The sequence below is a fragment of the Panulirus ornatus genome, chromosome 7 (assembly GCF_036320965.1).
Source record: "Panulirus ornatus isolate Po-2019 chromosome 7, ASM3632096v1, whole genome shotgun sequence".
NCBI lineage: Eukaryota > Metazoa > Arthropoda > Malacostraca > Decapoda > Palinuridae > Panulirus > Panulirus ornatus.
Genome location: NC_092230.1, coordinates 520,843 through 543,228, shown reverse-complemented (window position 1 = coordinate 543,228; position 22,386 = coordinate 520,843). Strand labels below are relative to the sequence as shown.

The following is a 22,386-nucleotide window of genomic DNA, read 5'->3' as shown; positions in this document are numbered from 1 at the left end:
TCTCTCTCTCTCTCTCTCTCTCTCTCTCTCTCTCTCTCTCTCTCTCTCTCTCTCTCTCTCTCTCACTGATTGTCCCTCGCTTGCATCCCTTTCGCTTATCCTCTTTATTACCCACGACGACTGAAGATCATGCACTTTTCAATGTATATGATCGCTGCTCCTCTGAGCAGGCTTTTAACCCCTCTGCCTCTTAGAGAGAGAAAAAAAGAAAAATATGTAGTCTGTGTTGTGTTGCGGGTTGCCGGCTCAAAGGGCCGGGTACAAGGAGGGCAGGATGTCCTACCCACGGCCGCGGGACCTGTCCTGAGAGACCTGGGGACCTGTTGGACGGTTGCCGGGGCCTCTTTGGTCTGGTGGTGGAGGTGGGTGGAGTCGGGCTAGAGAGGGCGGAGCTAGCCCCTGTCCCTCCCCTACCCTCGCCGATAAAGGGTGTCAAGAGAGTCCCTTTTCCCTCCGGCAAAACTTTCGGCATTTTGACCTGTTGAATTGTTGTCCTGAGGAAGTAATGTAGTGTAAGGTTAAAGAAGAGGTCAGATTACGGTTCACAAGAGGTATGATGGCCTCGACCCTTACTGTAGGTGAAAGTGACCAGGCTCGGGGAGGGAGGCGGGTTGCGCGGCGCCCCCTTCACGGCCGCCGTCTGCGCATGCGCCATCTCCCGGTATATAAGCTAAGACACCTGTTGCCCTGGGACCTCAGGAGTGCACCATGTTACACCGCGTCACCACGCTTCTTCTAGCCTTCCGTGAGTGACATCTTTTACTTTGTTAGTCATCACATTTCCTTGATACATCGTTCTAGGTGTGGTGGTGTGGTTCGTGGCTGCAGCATCAGTGGCAGCAAAGCAAACCCTCAGAAAAATAGTTTTGATTGTGAAGTGCTTTATGGGGGACGTGGCCATCAGTGCCTAGTAATGGATCGTCCACTGTACCGCCCCACAGCGCTCGTGCTGGCTGTGACGTCATTCCAATGTTTAAATGTAAAAGGAAAAAAAAAAGAATGAAGTGACTTGCGCATCCGCTTTGAGTCTTTTAAATAAGTTTATAGGTTAGCTATGTTGGTGGATTCCTGCCCACAACTTCCCTCGAAGGATAAACATGTCTTCATAGACACGATATCCATTTCTAAAGGAAATCGATAGCCCTTTGTTAAGAGGCCCTTTGGCAGCCGTACTTGCATCCCTCCAACGTGTGTGCTTGCGATGGCGTAAGGCAAATTCTGATGATGTAAGCAGGTGGTGGCGTGAGGAGCAGTACAGGCGACCACAGTGAAAGTGGTAACCGGGCGGATCCAGTGGCGCCTTCTTAGCTAAAGCAGCGCACGTACGGCCGTACAGAGTGCCCGCGACGAGGACAGTCGAGACTGGCATGGCTGTGTGAACTTCCTGATGAATATTTGATATGAGAAAGAGGGAGAGAAAGGGAAGGAAAGAGGGAGAGAAAGGGAGGGAAAGAGGGAGAGAGGGAAGGGTAGACTGCACCTCAGCAACGTACGAATCCGACCAACGAACTCGCTATTAGAGGTTCCATGCAATTGTTCGAGTTCTCGACGACAAGAAACTTAGACCGGACGATGTCGCCCGAGACACTTCACATCCCAGTACGTGGAAGGCCGCCGTAACACGAGCACTCAGTGATTTCTCTTTCTTAACTTCGCAATTCGGATGAAATTTGTCGTATCGGAGGACCAAATGACAACTGAAATTTCTTTTTTTGCCTTCGGAAAGAGAGAGAGAGAGAGAGAGAGAGAGAGAGAGAGAGAGAGAGAGAGAGAGAGAGAGAATCAATTGTCAGATTCAGAAATGTTCCCCCGGTTCCCGCACACGATGGCGTGCTCCATATTCAGATCCCGTAGTCTCCATAGACTCGATGAATCTAACACATACCTGAGTCATATCTTCGGTAACAGTGCTTTTAAGCCAGAAATTGTAAGTTCGAATCCTGCGCGAGGCAGTAGTCTGACCTACACCCAATCCAGGTGTTCATCCTCCCCTAAGGGATGGTCGATTGATGGGTACCCGGTATAAGCTGGGATATGTGTGTGTGTGTGTGTGTGTGTGTGTGTGTTTATTGTTTTCTCTTCGCTAACTAAAGAATTTTTCGAGTCTATCTTGGAACAACTTTGAAGGAAAGAGCCCTGTGTTTGAAGGGTAGGAAGATAGGAGAAAAATGAGAGGGGGACAGCTAACGTGGCAACAACCTCATCTAACGTAAAGCTAACGTCATATGCAAAGTTAATACCTTCTATGCCGGTCATTAACACGGTTATAGCTGTTGGTTAAGTGTTTTGAGACATACGAACGCCAGTGGAATATTGAGTGTACGTTGGCTCAGTCCTAGAATACCATTATTGAATCCCTTTATTGTGCTTACTGAACGCCTTTACATTGTTAATGAAACCCCTTTCCTGTGTTGATTGAATTTCTTCACTGTGTTCATTGAACCCCTTCACTGTGTTGACTGAAGCCATCCCGTATTAAATGAATCCTTCACTAGGTTAACTGAAACATTTCACTGTGATAATTAGACTCCTTTCCTGTTTTTATTAAACCCTCAACTGTGCTAATGATAACTCCTCACCTTGTTCTTGGAACCCCTTCACTATGAACCTTTTCAATATGTTCACTGAACCTCTTCATTGTACTCATTGAATTCCTTCACTGTGTTCACGAAGCCAGTTGAGTGTAATGGCTAAATCTTTTGAATACTCTCTTTACACCTATTACAATAACTACACTATTTACGTTTCGTGAATGAACCATTTGAGTGTAACAACAAGATAGCAAGGTAGATGTAACACTGTGTGTAACTGATGACATCTAGCACAGTAATCGACCCACTAAAAATAACACTTGTATGACGAATACTGAACCTTTTGAATACTTTTATAAGTAAAACGGAACCCTTTGGTAATTAAACCTGAACCCTGTAGGGAAACCCCTTGAAAATGAGGCTTGATCACGAATATGAAGCCTGGATCCTTTAAGAAAAGTCTGAAAATGAAACTTGAAACCCTAAGGGAGGCCCGTAAATATGAAACCTGAATCTTTAAACAAAGCCTTTGAAAATAGCACTTGAAGTCCTGAGGGAACCTCTTGAATATAAAACCTGGATCCTTTTAGGAAACATTTTGAAAATGAAACTTGAACCCCTTGAATATGAAGCCTGAATCTTTAGAGAAACTCTTCAAAAATGAAAATGTAACTCCTGAAGGAACCCCTCGAATGCAAAACCTTAATCCTTTGAATATAACCTTTGAAAAATACCACTTGAACCCCTGTGGAAACTTCTAGAATACGAAGCCTGAATCCTTTAAGGAACCCTTTAAAAATGAAAATTGAACCCCTGCAGGAACCCATTGAATACGAAGCATAAATCCATTAAGAAAATCCTATAAAGAATGAGGCTTGAACTTAGAAATTTCGAATTGTGAAACCTGAACCCCTGAGCATAATAGTTGAGGCTTAAATGATAATGGAAGCACTATAGAGTTATCACTGAACCTTTTCAGTACGGGAATGAACCCCTCAGGTACTGCTCCATTACGAGTGAACCCCCTTATGTCTGATAAACACCCTGTTGCATGTAATAATATAACCCCCTGAACATAATCGAACCTTCATTAAAGCATGATGATCATAACTTCATTTTTATAACTCTACCAACTAGGAATGACCAAGGTTAAATAATGTAACCTAGGATACAAATTGATTTCCTTAATTATGACAGATGGTCACTTTAGAACCACTTGAATACGACAGCTGAACCAACAGTTTTTGTATATCAGAAAATCCGTTCGCTCCAGATATCAAGATATCAACTGAAACATTTTTGTTTAGGATTATCCATATTGTATATCTATATAATCTTTAGGATTATCCATACTGAATATCTATATAATCTTTAGCTTAGGATTATCCATACTGTATATCTATATAATCTTTAGCTTAGGATTATCCATACTGTATATCTATATAATCTTTAGTTTAGGATTATCCATACTGTATTTCTATATAATCTTTAGTTTAGGATTATCCATACTGTATTTCTATATAATCTTTTAGTTTAGGATTATCCATACTGTAGATAATCTTTAGTTTAGGATTATCCATACTGTATTTCTATATAATCTTTAGTTTAGGACTATCCATACTGTAGATAATCTTTAGTTTAGGATTATCCATACTGTAGATAATCTTTAGTTTAGGATTATCCATACTGTAGATAATCTTTAGTTTAGGATTATCCATACTGTTGATAATCTTTAGTTTAGGATTATCCATACTGTAGATAATCTTTAGTTTAGGATTATCCATACTGTAGATAATCTTTAGTTTAGGATTATCCATACTGTAGATAATCTTTAGTTTAGGATTATCCATGCTGTAGATAATCTTTAGTTTAGGATTATCCATACTGTAGATAATCTTTAGTTTAGGATTATCCATACTGTAGATAATCTTTAGTTTAGGACTATCCATACTGTAGATAATCTTTAGTTTAGGATTATCCATACTGTAGATAATCTTTAGTTTATAGGAAATTAAGACATTTTTCGTATCTAGGTTTCACATTATTGTGCGTCAGCTCGTCGTTTACCGTTAACTGGTGACGCGTTCACCTTCAAACTAGCGTTTCGAAGTAACTGTCACCGACAGTCTGTAACTCGTTTAACCTTCAGTTTATTCCTGGTTGGCCTGATACACGGTAAGGACCGCTTGTGATGTATACCGGAAATGTGTCTGCTCCCTGGTCATCACTGCCACCTTACCTTACACACGTTAGGCAACATCCCTCCAACTTCAAGTTTCCAGTTTCTCAATATCTCTTCATATATTTGACCGTGTTATTCTCAATATCTCTTCATGTATTTGACCGTGTTATTCTTTCCATTCTTTCTGGCATTTTTCGGTTCTTATTTTTCATCGCCTTCTTCCTGCTTTTTTCCTATTTCTTTTTCTCTCTTATCTTTCTATCTCAAACTCTTTAACCACATTTCTCTCGGTTCTACCTTTCCCTTTCTTCCACCCCCTCCCTTTGCCTCTTCCACCAACTCCCTTTATCTTTTCCAGTCCCACCTTTACGCAATTCTAGCATCACCTTTTACCTCTTTAAATTCCAAGTTTGCTCCTTCTAAACCTACCCTTTCCCCATCCCAGTACCACCCTTTGCCCCTCCCAGTACCTCCCTTTGCCCCTTCCAGCTCCCACCTTTTGCCTATTCCAGCCCTCTCCTTTTGCTTCTTCCAGCCCCCCGTTCCCCCTTTGCCTCTTCTTGATTCCTTCTTCTTTCCTATCCTCCGCAACCCACACCCCCACCCCACCTCACCCCACCCCACCAGAGAAAGTCAGGAACCATCAGGTATCTTCTGACACCTGGTGGTTCATCACTTTCTCCTCGCGACCCACGCCGGACCGGTGCCCTCTCAACCCCTTTCTCCTGCCCTCTCATCCCCTTTCTCCAGCCCTGTAGGCCCTCTTTTCCTTGGCTCTTGCCACCTCCGTGTCCTCTTAGTCCCAGCGTCTTTTTCCTTTCAGTGTCCAACTTAACCTAACCTAACCATTTCATAACTCTGCTCTGACCTCTCTCTCTCTCTCTCTCTCTCTCTCTCTCTCTCTCTCTCTCTCTCTCTCTCTCTCTCTCTCTCTCTCTCTCTCTCTCTCTCTCTCATATATATACACGCACACACACACACACACACACACACACACACACACACACGTATTCCCTGCGTGTCGTAGAAGGCGACTAAAAGGGAAGGGAGCGGGGGGCTGGAAATCCTCCCCTCTCTTTTATTTTTTTTTTTTTTTTTCCAAAGGAAGGAACAGAGAAGGGGGCTGGATGAGGATGTTTCCTCAGAGGCCCAGTCCTCTGTTCTTAACGCTACCTCGCTGACGCGGGAAATGGCGAATAGTATGAAAGAAAGATATATATATATATATATATATATATATATATATATATATATATATATATATATATATATATATATATATATATATATTTTTTTTTTCAAACTATTCGCCATTTCCCGCGTTAGCGAGGTAGCGTTAAGAACAGAGAACTGGGCCATTGAGGGAATATCCTCACCTGGCCCCCTTCTCTGTTCCTTCTTTTGGAAAATTAAAAAAAAGATTGAGAGGGGAGGATTTGCAGCCCCCCGCTCCCTTCCCTTTTAGTCGCCTTCTACGACACGCAGGGAATACGTGGGAAGTATTCTTTCTCCCCTATCCCCAGGGATATATATATATACATATATATATATATATATATATATATATATATATATATATATATATATATATTTTTTTTTTTTTTTTTTTTTTTTCAAACTATTCGCCATTTCCCGCGTTAGCGAGGTAGCGTTAAGAACAGAGGACTGGGCCATTAAGGGAATATCCTCACCTGGCCCCCTTCTCTGTTCCTTCTTTTGGAAAATTAAAAAAAATTGAGAGGGGAGGATTTCCAGCCCCCCGCTCTCTTCCCTTTTTAGTCGCCTTCTACGACACGCAGGGAATACGTGGGAAGTATTCTTTCTCCCCTATCCCAAGGGATAATATATATATATATATATATATATATATATATATGTATATATATATATATATATATACATACATACATATAGACACACTTCCCACGTATTCCCTCCTTTTATGGTGTACTGCTCTCACACCTAGGGTGGTTCTAACTCTACATCCTTACTTGACAGAGTTGAGTCGAAAGCCGTCCGACTTATAAAGTCTCTCGGGCTAACTTCAAAATTTGACCCGCTTGCCCTACGTCGTAATGTTAATTCACTTTCCCTCCTCTGCAGTTATTACTCTGGTTTTTGCTCCTGAGAACTTGCTCTTTGTGTGACCTACCAGTACCTAGACCACGCAATACCCGGCAAGCTGCTACGTCACATGATTACCGTGTGGCCATTGGTAACTTAAGGATGGGCCGTTGTGATAACCGTTTCTTTCCTTACACCTCGAAGATTTGGATCTCTTGACACGTTAATTTTTCCAATAACTATAAATTGTCACATTCTAAGAGACAGGTGTTTCACTTCCTCGAAAGCTCGAAAATAGTTTCCTTTGTCTCTTCTCTTTTCCCTTTCATAAGCCTATCTATATTTGAATTAAGGCTCAGCCTTGATGTGGACTTTTGTCCTTGACTGGAGCCTTCAACGTAAATATATATATATATATATATATAATTTTCTGTGTCCCTAAGTCTTATCCCATCGTTGACTATGGTGAACTTGCCACTGACAAAATCTAACCATGGAGAGAATTTTCCCGATTCCTGCCTGGTGATCCAACCAACATCATCATCAACCTTTCGCATGGCACAGTGTCGAATGCTCTCTGGCGTTCTGGCAGCCTAAATACAAGCGAGCCGACCCCCCCCCCCCCCCCTTGCCAGCGAGGCACTAGCTTGTCGTCCTCAGCCAACCTGGACTATACGGCCAGTCTCACCCATCCAGACCCGCTGCAGCAGTAAACACGCCTTTTACATTTTTTAAAACACTTTCAACGCTCCCTTGGCGACAGATATCATCGCATACCTTCCGTTAACGGTAATAAAACAGTCAACACATACTTTCCAACAAGGAACGAGAGATCAAGTTCTTTTATTTGTAGCAACAAGTGAACTTCTCGATGTGCAAGCGACCTGGATTACGGAGGCGTCCAGAACCACTTCCAGTGAGGCAAGGGTTGGTTGTGTTTCTCTGTAAACTTGCTGAGGTAACTGCTCCAGATGTGATGCCTCTCGCTTGTCCCTCACTAGAAATTGTCTCCTGGAAGCTCAACGCCAGAATGAAATAGTAAAGGTTAAAAAGACTGAATATGTATTACTGCATGTGTGTGTGTGTGTGTGTGTGTGTGTGTGTGTGTGTGTGTGTGTGTGTGTGTGTGTGTGTGTGTGTTTATTAGATGTACATATTTTTATATAGACAGATCTCATAAGAGAGGTAATGGCCATGGTGCGTCCAAACAAGGCAAACTGCCAATTAAGAGTTACATAGACATAAATCTATGTGACTTCACTGTCAGTTTGAAGTTCCATACGTCTATATACATTATCCATAGATCTTAATCTACCATTTAAGAAAAAGAAATGATTTTCATACGTCTGTAGACGTTACCCATACATCTTAATCTAACACTCTTGATGGACTACCGGATCCCCTTCAAAGCACAGAAATGCATTTCAAGTCCTTTTATCTCACGATCCTTCTTACACGTTCTCAAGTTCCAGTAAGCATTGTACAGAAAGTTACTCTCGTCCCTCTTGTATCCTGCCATGCAGCGCCTTCTACAAGCTATCGATCTTCACATAGTAATCAGAAGCGCACGTCACCCGCAAAAGCCCAACACTTTCACTCCTATTTCATCTCGTTTGGGCGCATGGGAGAGACTCTGTGAGATTCCTGAAAATATCTTCAACTCGAAACTCTCACAGTTTGTGTCGCCATGGGAGACCAGAGACAATTATCACACGACAGAAGCCATGCGTGTCGCACTAAAGGCCACCACCACAGACTGTTAGCACGAAGCTGATCGTGACTCACACAAACCTTTCGGCTGAGAAAAAGACCAGGATATTGTGTTTGGGTCTCTCTCTCTCTCTCTCTCTCTCTCTCTCTCTCTCTCTCTCTCTCTCTCTCTCTCTCTCTCTCTCTCTCTCTCTCTCTCTCTCTCTCTCTCTCTTCTTCCCCACCCCCAGCCAGTGTCCTTCAGTGACTTATCAAGGATATATATATATATATATATATATATATATATATATATATATATATATAGAGAGAGAGAGAGAGAGAGAGAGAGAGAGAGAGAGAGAGGTGAAATCGCACTGCAGTAGTTTATATGATTTTATCTAACGTGTAATTTTTATATATATGTGGGACAACAGGAGTACCGTCTGGCGTTTAGCTATGATGGTAGACGCCAGACGGTACTTCTGTTGTCATATTGGCACTTAAATACTTTTATTAATTATTTGTCACCTGATGATAAAGTGGATTATCTCCATGAAACATGTTGTCCCACATATATAAAAAATTACATATTAGATAAAATCACATGAAATACTGAACTGCGATTTCATCTTTATATATATATATATATATATATATATATATATATATATATATATATATATATATATATATATATATATATATATATCTTTCTTTTCTTTCAAACTATTCGCCATTTCCCGCATTAGCGAGGTAGCGTTAAGAACAGAGGACTGGGCCTTTGAGGGAATACCCTCACCTGGCCCAATTCTCTGTTCCTTCTTTTAAAAAAAAAAAAAAAAAAAAAAAAAAAAAAAAAAAAAAAAAAAACGAGAGGGGAGGATTTCCAGCCCCCCGCTCCCTCCCCTTTTAGTCGCCTTCTACGACACGCAGGGAATACGTGGGAAGTATTCTTAATCCCCTATCCCCAGGGATATATATATATATATATATATATATATATATATATATATATATATATATATTTTTTTTTTTTTTTTTTTTTTTTTATACTTTGTCGCTGTCTCCCGCGTTTGCGAGGTAGCGCAAGGAAACAGACGAAAGAAATGGCCCAACCCCCCCCCCCCCATACACATGTACATACACACGTCCACACACGCAAATATACATACCTACACAGCTTTCCATGGTTTACCCCAGACGCTTCACATGCCTTGCTTCAATCCACTGACAGCACGTCAACCCCTGTATACCACATGACTCCACTTCACTCTATTTCTTGCCCTCCTTTCACCCTCCTGCATGTTCAGGCCCCGATCACACAAAATCTTTTTCACTCCATCTTTCCACCTCCAATTTGGTCTCCCTCTTCTCCTCGTTCCCTCCACCTCCGACACATATATCCTCTTGGTCAATCTCTCCTCACTCATTCTCTCCATGTGCCCAAACCATTTCAAAACACCCTCTTCTGCTCTCTCAACCACGCTCTTTTTATTTCCACACATCTCTCTTACCCTTACGTTACTTACTCGATCAAACCACCTCACACCACACATTGTCCTCAAACATCTCATTTCCAGCACATCCATCCTCCTGCGCACATCTCTATCCATAGCCCACGCCTCGCAACCATACAACATTGTTGGAACCACTATTCCCTCAAACATACCCATTTTTGCTTTCCGAGATAGTGTTCTCGACTTCCACACATTTTTCAAGGCTCCCAAAATTTTCGCCCCCTCCCCCACCCTATGATCCACTTCCGCTTCCATGGTTCCATCCGCTGACAGATCCACTCCCAGATATCTAAAACACTTCACTTCCTCCAGTTTTTCTCCATTCAAACTCACCTCCCAATTGACTTGACCCTCACCCCTACTGTACCTAATAACCTTGCTCTTATTCACATTTACTCTCAACTTTCTTCTTCCACACACTTTACCAAACTCAGTCACCAGCTTCTGCAGTTTCTCACATGAATCAGCCACCAGCGCTGTATCATCAGCGAACAACAACTGACTCACTTCCCAAGCTCTCTCATCCCCAACAGACTTCATACTTGCCCCTCTTTCCAGGACTCTTGCATTTACCTCCCTTACAACCCCATCCATAAACAAATTAAACAACCATGGAGACATCACACACCCCTGCCGCAAACCTATATATATATATATATATATATATATATATATATATATATATATATATATATATATATATATATATATATATATATATCCCTGGGGATAGGGGATTAAGAATACTTCCCACGTATTCCCTGCGTGTCGTAGAAGGCGACTAAAAGGGGAGGGAGCGGGGGGCTGGAAATCCTCCCCTCTCGTTTTTTTTTTTAATATTCCAAAAGAAGGAACAGAGGGGGGCCAGGTGAGGATATTCCAAAAGAGGCCCAGTCCTCTGTTCTAAACGCTACCTCGCTAACGCGGGAAATTGCGAATAGTTTGAAAGAAAGAATATATATATATATATATATATATATATATATATATATATATATATATATATATATATATATATATATATATATATATATATATATATATATATATATCATACTTTTCGAATTATACTTAATCCAATATCAGTGAGCTGCAATCATTATACAAGATTTATCGGGAACATAGTTAAATGGAGTATACAAATATAGCAAAATAAGGAGGATAATAGGAAGATGAATTGAACAGAAAAGCTCTTTTGCAGAGGAGCTAAAGTTTCTCCGAGATATGTTTAAGAAAAGTGTATTTCGCTTTCAGTTCATAACAGGTAACATTAAGAGATATCTAGATGATATCTTTATAAAAGATAAAAAGTTCATACTATCGGTATACTGAAAGAAGAACTTTCTAAGACACTGCCTCAACTGAGACTTGGTTGAGTTTCTCTTAAAAAAAGATTGACACTAATTATCTAAGCTAATTATTCGACTTGATGTAAGGGTAGTATTTACCTCTCGTAACACTACAGGTAATTTTTTTTTTTTTTTTTTGAAAACAAGACAAGATCCTGTTGGCTTACGTTCATCTGTAGTATGCAAGTATACTTACATGTAGCACCTTCGTGGTAGCTTGTATAGGAAATGCTGTGGTTAATTTAAACCCATCAGTTAAACAACATTCAGCGAAATGTGACTTCGCTCTACTACCTGGTGATTTCGGACTTACGCCTTCTATAAAGTTTGTATATTTGGAAGGAGAAACCTAAGATGAATGATGACTTATCATTTTCCAGTGATATCAGTATCTTAAGTTAGATTCCTCTCAATTTCACGCCCCTTTTTTGTATTCATTTTGCTGCATTGTTGACCTGTTAAGTTATTACCCCTAACACCACCGCTTACGAACTGTCTTCTATCTTCGGTTTGTCGATTTCAGAAATTGCCTCATTTTTCTGTACGCCGGTATATGCTAATCTTTGTGTCTTTATTGTTGTTTGCAGTGGTGGCAGGATGTTTGGCGGCCCAGATCGACATGGACCCTGAATACTACTGTGCTGGTCGTGATGAGAAGGAGTTCTTCAGAGAGGACCTGGGAGACCCCGATCAATTCGCAGATGAAGTGAGTCGATGTGTTACAACCGAACACACCTTCTCTTCCCGCAGAGATACGGGAATTGCATGTTAATTCAAAGTTACATTTAAGGATATTGGCTAAACACTCTCTCTCTCTCTCTCTCTCTCTCTCTCTCTCTCTCTCTCTCTCTCTCTCTCTCTCTCTCTCTCTCTCTCTCTCTCTCAAAATCTTTATTGACTGTTGGTGAACGATATACGATGGCATTTTTTAAAGAAAAATATGTAGAATACCATTGGCTCAAATTTTTAACACCTTGAGTATGAAGGTACAACCCTTAAGCGTGACGTTGCGGCCCTTGAGTACGGAAGTAGGGCCCTTGAGTATGACAACCTGGCCTTTGGGCCGACTCTTAATGGCTAGGTCAAAAGGCGAGGCCATCATACCCAAGGTTTGTATGGTCCGTCGTGCTCAAGGGTTCGCACTGTTGTGCTGAAGGTATGACATAAAATGAAGCCAGTGAGCGTGCACTTTTTTTACAGACAAATGCGAACGTGTCTGAATGACCCACACTGACACACTACAAGGTTTCTCCGCCATTATTGTCACCACTTCTCTTTATAACCCTAAACCCATAATGTTTACCAGTTTATCGAAAGTGTCATGTTCCACCAGTAAAATGAAGAAAGTATAATATGGACCAAGAATCTCTTTCTTTTCTTTTCATTTGATGCCCAGAGCAGACTGTAGACAGAAACATTGGTAATCCATTTACTATTTCGTGTCCGAGATTATTACTATCAGACACTTGTTTTATTCGTTGCTAACAGAAATGTGTTGGTAAATATCTTCGTTTAAGTCCTTGATGACCATATATGTATATATATATATATATATATATATATATATATATATATATATATATATATATATATATATATATATATATATATATATATATATATCGGGAGCGGGGGGCTGGGAATCCTCCCTTCTCATTTTTTTTTTAATTTTCCAAAAGAAGGAACAGAGAAGGGGGCCAGGTGAGGATATTCCCTCAAAGGCCCAGTCCTCTGTTCTTAATGCTCCCTCGCTGATGCGGGAAATGGCAAATAGTATGAAAGAAAGATATATATATATATATATATATATATATATATATATATATATATATATATATATATATATATATATATATATATATATCTGTTTCCCATTTTAGAAAGTTAAAATGGAGAAAAACTGGAGGAAGTGAAGTGTTTTAGATATCTGGGAGTGGATCTGGCAGCGGATGGAACCATGGAAGCGGAAGTGGATCATAGGGTGGGGGAGGGGGCGAAAATTCTGGGAGCCTTGAAGAATGTGTGGAAGTCGAGAACATTATCTCGGAAAGCAAAAATGGGTATGTTTGAAGGAATAGTGGTTCCAACAATGTTGTATGGTTGCGAGACGTGGGCTATGGATAGAGTTGTGCGCAGGAGGATGGATGTGCTGGAAATGAGATGTTTGAGGACAATATGTGGTGTGAGGTGGTTTGATCGAGTAAGTAACGTAAGGGTAAGAGAGATGTGTGGAAATAAAAAGAGCGTGGTTGAGAGAGCAGAAGAGGGTGTTTTGAAATGGTTCGGGCACATGGAGAGAATGAGTGAGGAAAGATTGACCAAGAGAATATATGTGTCGGAGGTGGAGGGAACGAGGAGAAGAGGGAGACCATATTGGAGGTGGAAAGATGGAGTGAAAAAGATTTTGTGTGATCGGGGCCTGAACATGCAGGAGGGTGAAAGGAGGGCAAGGAATAGAGTGAATTGGAGCGATGTGGTATACCGGGGTTGACGTGCTGTCAGTGGATTGAATCAAGGCATGTGAGGCGTCTGGGGTAAACCATGGAAAGCTGTGTAGTTATGTATATTTGCGTGTGTGGACGTATGTATATACATGTGTATGGGGGTGGGTTGGGCCATTTCTTTCGTCTGTTTCCTTGCGCTACCTCGCAAACGCGGGAGACAGCGACAAAGCAAAAAAAAAAAAAAAAATATATATATATATATATATATATATATATATATATATATATATATATATATATATATATATATATATATATATATATATATATATATGTATGTATGTATATATATATACGTGTGTGTCTGCCTGTGTTGGAAGAACCCCCAGCTTCATGAGTATTTGGTTTTCAGTATAGGGCAGCATGTGGACTACACTACAGATGCGTCCCGGCATCAGCCGGCAAGAAGTCCATCAGCGCTCAGAGTTGTCAGAGTGAACTGTTCTTCGATGTGCAACAGCAGACCTGTGAGATCAAGTCCAAGGTTAAGAACTGTCAGCAGATCGACAGTGAGTACCACTATTCTCTCCATCACTCACCTTTTCAACGACTACCACCATGTAAGAGTGGTGGACCACTGTGTGCAGCCATGTGACTGTCTCCCACATATGACATCAGTACACATCTTCTCAGACATACACACGTCTTCATCTCACGGCCCGTTAGAGAGGTAATACCGCTAGGGTTTCGGAAGGGACTTGCGGCGGCGGCGCAGAAAGACAGTAGTGTGGCGTTTGTCATGTTGCGCCCTAGTCTAGAGCCATATCGCTCTCCTTTTGTTCCTCCGTCTCAGCCACATGTGGGTCGCAGGCATTCAATCCTGATCTTACTCCCTCTTTATCACACTTGACAACACATAACACACATTTTTTCATACTTTTTTCTTTCTAAACTCATTTGAAAATTGATGGCAGCTCAACACATTAATGATCTTCCGACGCCGAATCGGATTTCAATGTACACCATAAATGATGGCTTGGCTCCAGCTGGGACGATCCCGGTAGAGCCGAGACCCTTATTTGTTCTCTCCTAAACGACCTGGTAGAAGCAAATGAATACCCTGCACGAGTCCCTGACCGTCACGTCTACTCAGCCAACACACTTGACCTCTTTTTCACTTCTGAACCTTCCCACTACTCATACACCATTTCTTCCCCACTTCTGAACCTTTCCACTACTCATACACCATATCTCCCTCACTTCTGAACCTTCCCACTACTCATACACCATATCTCCCTCACTTCTGAACCTTCCCACTACTCATACACCATATCTCCCTCACTTCTGAACCTTCCCACTACTCATACACCATTTCTCCCCCATTGGGTTCCGCCAACCACAACCTTATTTCTATCAGTTCTAATTGGGCATGCCCACCGTCTATCCTGACCTCTAAAGATGCCAATTCTCGCGCTTTGAGAGATCTCAGCGGTCATCCCTCTTATGCTTTTTCCACACTTTCCTTAGGATGTGTACTGCGTCGCTGGACCGGATGGCCTTATCTGTGCTGACAGTATGGCGGAGGTTATCCTATCCTGATAAGATACCTACTTTATTGATACCAGATCTTCCCTTACCCTCCACTATTCATGGATTGATCCCTCCACTTTTAACTGGGTCGTGAAACTTCTCCCTGCCCATGAAATCGATTCTGCTTTCGACTCTGCTCAGAATCACTGCAAAGCTGTTCTTCATATATTCAAGCACACCTTTGGAGAACGAAAGTGTGCTGATTTGTGTTCTTCTGTGAACAGAGTTCTCTAGTCTTTAACCAAAAGCGTCTCTAATAACTTCCGGAGTTCAACCTCTCCCCACCTCTCCCGACTTAATCTTTTACAATGAATTCCTCAACTGAGAAAGCCTCTTTTCTTTTTTTTACTTTACTTTTCCCGGATTTATCTTTGAATTATTGTGCATCTAACCCCCCCCCCCCCACCACCACACCCCTCTCCTTCCACTGAACCTGACACCTATAATTTCTTCGCACAGGGTCTTCAGTGTTCTTCCTCAGCTGCAAGTTGGCAAGGCGCATGGTTCAGGTGGGATACATCCTCGTGTCCCAAGAGACTATACCTCTGAGCCAGCCTCGATCCGTGTTCGTCTGTTTCGTATCTGTCTAAAAGCCCAGACATTTCCTTCTTCTGGGAATCATGCCTTAGTACAGCCCATTCTTAAAAAGGTTGACCTTTCTAACCATTCCAGCTATAGACCCAGTGCCCTCTCTTCGGCAATCTCTAAAGTCTTTGAAACCTCTGAATTCCCACTTTCTCAAGCACTTAGAATCTCATTGCCTTATTTCCGTTCACCAACATGGCTTTCGCAAAGCAAGATGTGCTGGTGATCTATCCTATATGAATCACCTTTGATCCTCTTCCCTCAGAGGTTTTGGTGAAACTTTTGTCGTAGTCCTCAACATCTTTAAAGCATTTGACATGGGGTAGCATGAATCTCTCTTTTCTAAACTTACTTCCTTGGGTGCTTTTCTTTGTTCCCTAATGCATAGCTTCCTCTTTAACCATTCAGTTGCTGTAGTTGTTGATGGAGATACTTCATCGCGTCCAATAAACAGTGATTTTTCCTCAAGGTTCTGTCCTATCACCCACTCTTTTTTTCTTTCCATGAATGATTTTGTCATCAACTTCCAACACAGTTCACTGTCACAGTAATGATTCCACTTTACACACTTCAACTCAGTTTCTCTCAACCATCCCCTCTTCCTCCCTCATTGTAATATTCGTTCTATTTCTCGCACTTAGCACGTCTCCTCTCTTAGTTTGGACTTGTGCGACTTCTCGGGTTGAAGAAGCAGCAACCTGTTAAATTCTAGTGTCCTGGCCGCGGCTGTCGGTCCGCGGTCTACCGAGGTGTTCATCCTCCCTTCTGAGTTGGTCTATATATATATATATATATATATATATATATATATATATATATATATATATATATATATATATATTTTTTTTTTTTTTTTTTATACTTTGTCGCTGTCTCCCGCGTTTGCGAGGTAGCGCAAGGAAACAGACGAAAGAAATGGCCCAACCCCCCCCATACACATGTACATACACACGTCCACACACGCAAATATACATACCTACACAGCTTTCCATGGTTTACCCCGGACGCTTCACATGCCTTGATTCAATCCACTGACAGCACGTCAACCCCTGTATACCACATCGCTCCACTTCACTCTATTCCTTGCCCTCCTTTCACCCTCCTGCATGTTCAGGCCCCGATCACACAAAATCCTTTTCACTCCATCTTTCCACCTCCAATTTGGTCTCCCTCTTCTCCTCGTTCCCTCCACCTCCGACACATATATCCTCTTGGTCAATCTTTCCTCACTCATTCTCTCCATGTGCCCAAACCATTTCAAAACACCCTCTTCTGCTCTCTCAACCACGCTCTTTTTATTTCCACACATCTCTCTTACCCTTACGTTACTTACTCGATCAAACCACCTCACACCACACATTTTCCTCAAACATCTCATTTCCAGCACATCCATCCTCCTGCGCACATCTCTATCCATAGCCCACGCCTCGCAACCATACAACATTGTTGGAACCACTATTCCTTCAAACATACCCATTTTTGCTTTCCGAGATAATGTTCTCGACTTCCACACATTTTTCAAGGCTCCCAAAATTTTCGCCCCCTCCCCCACCCTATGATCCACTTCCGCTTCCATGGTTCCATCCGCTGCCAGATCCACTCCCAGATATCTAAAACACTTCACTTCCTCCAGTTTTTCTCCATTCAAACTTACCTCCCAATTGACTTGACCCTCAACCATACTGTACCTAATAACCTTGCTCTTATTCACATTTACTTTTAACTTTCTTCTTTCACACACTTTACCAAACTCAGTCACCAGCTTCTGCAGTTTCTCACATGAATCAGCCACCAGCGCTGTATCATCAGCGAACAAGAACTGACTCACTTCCCAAGCTCTCTCATCCCCAACAGACTGCATACTTGCCCCTCTTTCCAAAACTCTTGCATTCACCTCCCTAACAACCCCATCCATAAACAAATTAAACAAACATGGAGACATCACACACCCCTGCCGCAAACCTACATTCACTGAGAACCAATCACTTTCCTCTCTTCCTACACGTACACATGCCTTACATCCTCGATAAAAACTTTTCACTGCTTCTAACAACTTGCCTCCCACACCATATATTCTTAATACCTTCCACAGAGCATCTCCATCAACTCTATCATGTGCCTTCTCCAGATCCATAAATGCTATATATATATATATATATATTATCCCTGGGGGTAGTGGAGAAAGATTGCTTCCTGCGTGTCGTAGAAGGTGACTAAAAGGGAAAGGAGCAGGGGGCTGGAAATCCTTCCCTCTCATTTTTTTTTTTCTTATTCTCCAAAAGAAGGAAGAGAGAAGGGGCCTAGTGAGCATATTCCCTCTAAGGCTCAGTTCTCTCTTCTTAACGCTACCTCGTTAACGCGGGAAATGGCGAATATATATATATATATATATATATATATATATATATATATATATATATATATATATATATATATATATATATATATATATATATATATACATATATCTTTTTTTTTCAAACTATTCGCCATTTCCCGCATCAGCAAGGTAGCGTTAAGAACAGAGGACTGGGCCTCTAAGGGAACATCCTCACCTGGCCCCCTTCTCTGTTCCTCTTTTTTGGAAAATTAAAAAAAAGAACAAGAGGGGAGGATTTCCAGCCCCCCGCTCCCTCCCCTTTTAGTCGCCTTCTACGACACGCAGGGAATACGTGGGAAGTATTCTTTCTCCCCTATCCCCAGGGATTTTCAATATATATATATATATATATATATATATATATATATATATATATATATATATATATATATATATATATATATATATATATATACATACATATATATATATATATATATATATATATATATATATATATATATATATATATATGTATATATATATATATATATATATATATATACACACATATATATATTTTTTTCTTTTTTTTTTTTGCCGCCGTCTCCCGCGCTTGCGAGGCAGCGCAAGGAAACAGACGAAAGAAACGGCCCAACCCACCCCCATACACATGCACATACACACGTCCACACACGCAAATATACACACCTACACAGCCCTCCACGGTCCACCCCAGACGCCCCACATGCCCCGACTCAATCCACTGACAGCACGTCAACCCCGGCACACCACATCGCTCCAATTCACTCCATTCCCCGCCCTCCCCCCACCCCCCCGCATGCTCAGGCCCCGATCACACAAAATCTCCCTCACTCCACCCTTCCACCCCCAACCCGGTCTCCCCCCCCTCCCCGCTCCCTCCACCTCCGACACACACATCCTCTTGGTCAATCTCCCCCCACTCACTCTCTCCACGTGCCCAAACCACCCCAAAACACCCTCTTCTGCTCTCTCAACCACGCTCCCCCCATTTCCACACATCTCTCTTACCCTTACATTACTTACTCGATCAAACCACCTCACACCACACATTGTCCTCAAACATCTCATTTCCAGCACATCCATCCTCCTGCGCACAACTCTATCCATAGCCCACGCCTCGCAACCATACAACATTGTTGGAACCACTATTCCTTCAAACATACCGATTTTTGCTTTCCGAGATAATGTTCTCGACTTCCACACATTCTTCAAGGCTCCCAGAATTTTCGCCCCCTCCCCCACCCTATGATCCACTTCCGCTTCCATGGTTCCATCCCCTGCCAGATCCACTCCCAGATATCTAAAACACTTCACTTCCTCCATATATATATATATATATATATATATATATATATATATATATATATATATATATATATATATATATATATATATATATATATATATATATATATATATATATATATATATATATATATATATATATATATATATATATATATATATATATATATATATATTCCTATGAGTCCGCGGGGAAAATGAAACACGATAAGTTCCCAAGTGCACTTTCGTGCAATAATCACATCATCAGGGGAGATACAAGAAAGAAATATAACAGTCAGTTGATATACAACGAAGAGACGTAGGTAGGACGCCATTTGGCAAAAACGTTTTGTTAACCAAATGGCGTCCTAGCTACGTCTCTTCGTTGTATATCAACTGACTGTTATATTTCTTTCTTGTATCTCCCCTGATGATGTGATTATTACACGAAAGTGCACTTGGGAACTTATCGTGTTTCATTTTCCCTGTGGACTCATAAGAATATACTTGGTAACACGCAAAATTGTGATCCTTTCCAATATATATATATATATATATATATATATATATATATATATATATATATATATATATATATATATATATATATATATATATATATATATATATATATGCGGAAGATGAAAGCCGGCAAGGCAGCAGGTTTGGATGGTATTGCAGTGGAATTTATTAAAAAAGGGGGTGACTGTATTGTTGACTGGTTGGTAAGGTTATTTAATGTATGTATGACTCATGGTGAGGTGCCTGAGGATTGGCGGAATGCGTGCATAGTGCCATTGTACAAAGGCAAAGGGGATAAGAGTGAGTGCTCAAATTACAGAGGTATAAGTTTGTTGAGTATTCCTGGTAAATTATATGGGAGGGTATTGATTGAGAGGGTGAAGGCATGTACAGAGCATCAGATTGGGGAAGAGCAGTGTGGTTTCAGAAGTGGTAGAGGATGTGTGGATCAGGTGTTTGCTTTGAAGAATGTATGTGAGAAATACTTAGAAAAGCAAATGGATTTGTATGTAGCATTTATGGATCTGGAGAAGGCATATGATAGAGTTGATAGAGATGCTCTGTGGAAGGTATTAAGAATATATGGTGTGGGAGGCAAGTTGTTAGAAGCAGTGAAAAGTTTTTATCGAGGATGTAAGGCATGTGTACGTGTAGGAAGAGAGGAAAGTGATTGGTTCTCAGTGAATGTAGGTTTGCGGCAGGGGTGTGTGATGTCTCCATGGTTGTTTAATTTGTTTATGGATGGGGTTGTTAGGGAGGTAAATGCAAGAGTTTTGGAAAGAGGGGCAAGTATGAAGTCTGTTGGGGATGAGAGAGCTTGGGAAGTGAGTCAGTTGTTGTTCGCTGATGATACAGCGCTGGTGGCTGATTCATGTGAGAAACTGCAGAAGATGGTGACTGAGTTTGGTAAAGTGTGTGGAAGAAGAAAGTTAAGAGTAAATGTGAATAAGAGCAAGGTTATTAGGTACAGTAGGGTTGAGGGTCAAGTCAATTGGGAGGTGAGTTCGAATGGAGAAAAACTGGAGGAAGTGAAGTGTTTTAGATATCTGGGAGTGGATCTGGCAGCGGATGGAACCATGGAAGCGGAAGTGGATCATAGGGTGGGGGAGGGGGCGAAAATTCTGGGAGCCTTGAAGAATGTGTGGAAGTCGAGAACATTATCTCGGAAAGCAAAAATCGGTATGTTTGAAGGAATAGTGGTTCCAACAATGTTGTATGGTTGCGAGGCGTGGGCTATGGATAGAGTTGTGCGCAGGAGGATGGATGTGCTGGAAATGAGATGTTTGAGGACAATGTGTGGTGTGAGGTGGTTTGATCGAGTGAGTAACGTAAGGGTAAGAGAGATGTGTGGAAATAAAAAGAGCGTGGTTGAGAGAGCAGAGGAGGGTGTTTTGAAGTGGTTTGGGCACATGGAGAGAATGAGTGAGGAAAGATTGACCAAGAGGATATATGTGTCGGAGGTGGAGGGAACGAGGAGAAGAGGGAGACCAAATTGGAGGTGGAAAGATGGAGTGAAAAAGATTTTGTGTGATCGGGGCCTGAACATGCAGGAGGGTGAAAGGAGGGCAAGGAATAGAGTGAATTGGAGCGATGTGGTATACCGGGGTTGACGTGCTGTCAGTGGATTGAATCAGGGCATGTGAAGCGTCTGGGGAAAACCATGGAAGGCTGTGTAGGTATGTATATTTGCGTGTGTGGACGTATGTATATACATGTGTATGGGGGGGGGGGGGGGTTGGGCCATTTCTTTCGTCTGTTTCCTTGCGCTACCTCGCAAACGCGGGAGACAGCGACAAAGTATAAAAAAAAAAAAAAAAAAAAATATATATATATATATATATATATATATATATAGATAGATAGATAGATAGATAGATAGATATATATATAGATATATATATTTGTATTTGTATTTTGCTTTGTCGCTGTCTCCCGTGTTAGCGAGGTAGCGCAAGGAAACAGACGAAAGAATGGCCCAACCCACCCACATACACGTCCACACACGAAAATATACATACCTATACATCTCAACGTATACATATATATACTCACACAGACATATACATACATACACATGTACATAATTCATACTGTCTGCCTTTATTCATTCCCATCGCCACCCCGCCACACATGAAATAACAACCCCCTCCCCCAAAACGTGTGCGAGGTAGCGCTAGGAAAAGACAACAAAGGCCACATTCGTTCACACTCAGTCTCTAGCTGTCATGTATAATGCACTGAAACCAAAGCTCCCTTCC

General features: G+C 41.4%; 1 protein-coding gene across 3 annotated transcripts in view; it reads left to right on the top strand.

Annotated features, from left to right (window-relative positions):
• The first annotated feature begins 587 nt into the window (after nt 1-587).
• Nucleotides 588-22,386, top strand: part of LOC139749357 (chitin deacetylase 1-like) — a 33,139-nt gene continuing 11,340 nt past the window's right edge. For all 3 annotated transcript variants that reach the window (XM_071663094.1, XM_071663096.1, XM_071663093.1), the window contains exons 1-3: nt 588-745; nt 11,923-12,041; nt 14,192-14,348. In XM_071663094.1, coding sequence (XP_071519195.1) covers nt 709-745; nt 11,923-12,041; nt 14,192-14,348 — 313 coding nt within the window. In that variant the 5' untranslated portion in view covers nt 588-708. The remainder of the gene's footprint in view (nt 746-11,922; nt 12,042-14,191; nt 14,349-22,386) is intronic.